Here is a 3,660-nt window from a genome sequence, read left to right on the forward strand (position 1 = left end):
CAAGGAGCTCAAAGAAATTGGAATGGTGCTTTTGAACCCGCCGCGGAAGCCGAAAATGTCAGAGCTGCAGCGGCAAGCCCGCTTGTACCGGACTGCGGCTGGGGTCTTCCCGCACGAGAGCTGGGAAACATATCTGGGAGGGCCGCCGGAAACCGAGCTGTAGAAGGGGGCTAAGAGAGAAAGAGCCATGTTTGTGGGAATTTATGAACAAGGAAACGCAGAGGTAATCCAAAGAAAGACCATGGAGGAGCTGTAGATATGTAGGAGGGGTGTGTTAATGGTCTTGCTGCGCCCAGTAAGGGCGCCCTCAGATGTCATTCTAGAGTCCGAGCATTTAGCGTGGCGGACGAAGGATGAACAAATAATGAACATCCTATGCCAACGTGAATGGATGCACGATTATCTCACGGGGCTGCCAAAATCGAGTTCATGTTCGCGATTAGAAACGAGTGACGGACCCAACCAGCCAAAGCTTCCGGTGCCGAAGGGCCATAAACTAGACAGGACGAAAAACGAACTGACGGAATCAGAATAGCGAGTCAGACTATTTTTTTAAATCAGTTCGATATTATTTTTGTGTCATGATTGGGGCACTCCGATCCACGTACGGTGGGCGCTAAGATAACGCGTTTGCCACGACACCTACTTGAGTATCCGAGCTTGTTATCCGGGATGTGGTGCATATCATTTTTTCGCTCTCCCGTATGCCAGCGCACACACGCTGGGGCCAAATTGCACCAAGACGTGTCATCAGAAGTCCTCCTCTCCACAGGACTCGAGACGATGCGCAGATCGGAAGTCTAAATTTGGCGAGGGCGGTACTTGCAACGGCTGAGGTAGGAATTAGGGCAGCCTAGCACGTTCCACCGGGTCACCTTTCATGTAGCACGCAAATACTCACAGCTTACCATGCTCCAGGGGTCTGAGGAAGATTCGCAGGTATGCCAGTCCGCAAGAAGCCCGGTGGCAGCAAGCTAGGTGACGGCGATCGGGATGGGATACGGGAAGTTCCTTCATCAGTCAAGACTACCGCCAGGAAAGGACGTTCACCGCCTACGAAAAGGGTCAAAATTACAAACGTTGATGTCCTGGGAAAGGCGATTCCTCATTCCCGTGGTTTCTCTTGCGGGGGGCCGCTCGACGGACAACCTCCTGCCGAGGATTCTGCCAGTCCATTTCCGTGGACCTCTGAATACACAAAGGCTACCGAAACCGTCTCACCCAAGGATCTCCCTTCAATCATCGATATGGTAACTGGTCGTGCAGTACCTTGGCCGGGGGCTGACTGGGTGGCGAAGGACGCAGCAAAAAGAGCTGTCTTAGGTCTTGATACCGAAGCTCGATTGATAGGCTCGGTCACGGTGCATGTGCACATGCGGTCCGCAATCCTCCGTGCGATGCTTTCGGCTCAAAAGGTAAAATCGACCCAGAGGCCCGTAAAGGGCTTGAAGGTGCCCATACAGGTAAATTGGGATCGCACGAGCGGGGAGTTTCCGACTCCTCAAGGCCAGCTGCCCCTGTCCCGGCTTCTCTGCGCCATGGACGAGAAGAAAGCTCTGTGCCCCGAGGAGTCCCACGCCAGCATCATGGAGCGCCTATGGTCCCTCCAAAACCCGCAATCCTCGCCATGGCGGCGGCCCATGATCCGGCTTCTCACGTCCCTTCAACCACCACCAGCCATCCTTCTTGCCCCGGACGAGCCCGAGGAGGAGGAAGCTGACCTGAACGTGGAGGTGACATTCCACGTGTATTTCGGCCGACTAATTTTCGAGCTGATCGCGAACAGCGACACGCAGGCCCTAATGGCAGCGCTGACACCGGCCGGAGACGTCTTTTCCGCAGCCAGGCTGCCTCCGTCCACCGGCAGGTTTCGCCGCAGCCCGAGTGGGACCCCACGTCCGTCGAGCAACGCCACGGCGGGCGCAACGTCGAGCAATGGGGTCGTGGACGTTGTCGAGGAGAGCGAAGGCGAGGGGCGGGTAAAGGAAAGGAGGTCGGAGGTCGGGGGGGAGGAGGCCTCTGTGGGGGGGGTGCTGGAGCCTGGAGGAGGCGACCATGGGCCGGAGCAGGAAGCCACGTCCGTCCCAGGAGCGACCGAAGGTTTGTCAGCCACGCCCTGGGAGCGGGCGCGGCGGGATTTTCAATTTTCTCTGCCAGGTCTCCTCCACGCGGCCGAGAGCACCGGGTACGCCGTCCGCGACCCCCAGCCCCGGGGCTTGACCGTTTCCATGTTTGAATTTCAACGGTCGACGTTACAGTGGATGTTGGACCGGGAGCGGGGCCCAAGCCTGAACGAGTACTTCTGGGAGCGCCGGGCCTGGAAGGACGCGGAGACCGCGGAGGAATGTTTTTACTACTTCCCCGACGCGGGGGAGCTCCGGTTGGAGAAGCCTCCTCACAGGACGGGAGGAGTCTTGTGCGAAGAGATGGGCCTGGGAAAGACGGTAGAGTGCTTGGCCTTGATCCTGGCCAACCCGCTGGCGGCTGAAGGGGGGGGGTCGGACGAGCGGGGCGCCAGCGGGGACGAGGAGAAAGGGGATAGTCCGTGGCCAGGGGGAGGAGACGCGGTCCCTGCTACAACGGGCGACCTGGGGGGGCAGAAGGGCCGGAGAAGAAGCGGGGGGGGTTCGAACGGGAGCCGCCTGGCACAGGGGACAGGGGGCGCCGGCGCTGAGGGATGGAAGGAGGACGGGCTGGAAGAGGAAGACCTGACAGGACGCCCCTCCCGTGCGACGCTGATCGTCGTCCCTGGCACATTGCTGAACCAGTGGATGATGGAGGTCCGAAAAACCACAGAGGCGGGGGCCCTGGAGGCGCTGGTCTTCCGAGGGAATGTCAAAGTGACGAAGAGCTTGCGGGAATTGCGACGCATCTCACGCGAGGGGTGGGTGGGCTCTTTCATTCCATCCGCAGCAGAGTTGCCCGTGGGAGAGCTGGTATGGGCCCCCGTCTGCCTCACCCCGGATCGTGAAAACCAGGGCTCGGCGCGCCGGGGTACGGCCGGTCCTGCCTCGTCCTCGCCTTCCCATCCCCCGGCCTCGCTGCGGGATCCGGACAGGAGACGCCTTCGCGAGAGCTACCAGCGGGCGAAGGTCTTGAAGGTCATGGAAGGGCCGCTGGGCGCCACGGTGGAGCTGCGCTACTGGTACGAGAGGAACGAAGTGTGGGATGCCGACCTGGTGATCACTACCTACGACGTCCTTCGTAACGCGAACGGCGGGCCCATGCTCCGGCACGTGCACTGGCACCGCGTCATTCTCGACGAATGTCAGGAGATTCGGACCTCCACCTCGGCGATCGCGAAGCTGTGCTCGGTCCTGCACGCCACTCACCGGTGGATGGTGAGTGGCACCCCACTCTTCGCCTCTGTGGACGACCTCTTCGGCGAGCTGCAGTTCCTGGCAGTCTCCCCCTTCTCGCTGGCCAACGATGGTTTCTGGGAGGCGAAGGTGGGGGGGCCCTGGAGGCGACGGGAGGAATCCGCTTTGAGGTTGCTGCATCTACTCGTCTCGGTCTGCATGATGCGGCACTCCAAGGGCCAGGTGTACGCCTGTACCGGCAGCCCTTTGGTGGCGATGCCAACTCGGACCATCACCTGGCAGCCCGTGGAGGGAAGCTCAGTCTCGGAGCAGTTTTGCTATGCCTATCTGGAGGTGCTGG

The 3,660-nt window shown here is 60.2% G+C and overlaps 2 protein-coding genes across 2 annotated transcripts; both read left to right on the top strand.

The window, feature by feature from the left end:
* Positions 1–2,222: 2,222 nt before the first annotated feature.
* NGA_2089700 (uncharacterized protein) lies at positions 2,223–2,526 on the top strand (the record flags this gene model as incomplete). The annotated part of the gene is made up of 1 exon (XM_005854561.1): positions 2,223–2,526. A coding segment is annotated over one exon (304 nt), but the record flags the coding sequence as incomplete, so codon positions are not given.
* A 214-nt stretch (positions 2,527–2,740) lies between these two features.
* NGA_2048700 (snf2 superfamily rad5 protein) lies at positions 2,741–3,660 on the top strand (the record flags this gene model as incomplete). Its single annotated transcript, XM_005854560.1, has 1 exon — positions 2,741–3,660. A coding segment is annotated over one exon (920 nt), but the record flags the coding sequence as incomplete, so codon positions are not given.

The sequence above is a fragment of the Nannochloropsis gaditana genome (genome assembly GCF_000240725.1).
Source record: "Nannochloropsis gaditana CCMP526 unplaced genomic scaffold scaffold464, whole genome shotgun sequence".
Lineage (NCBI taxonomy): Eukaryota > Eustigmatophyceae > Eustigmatales > Monodopsidaceae > Microchloropsis > Microchloropsis gaditana.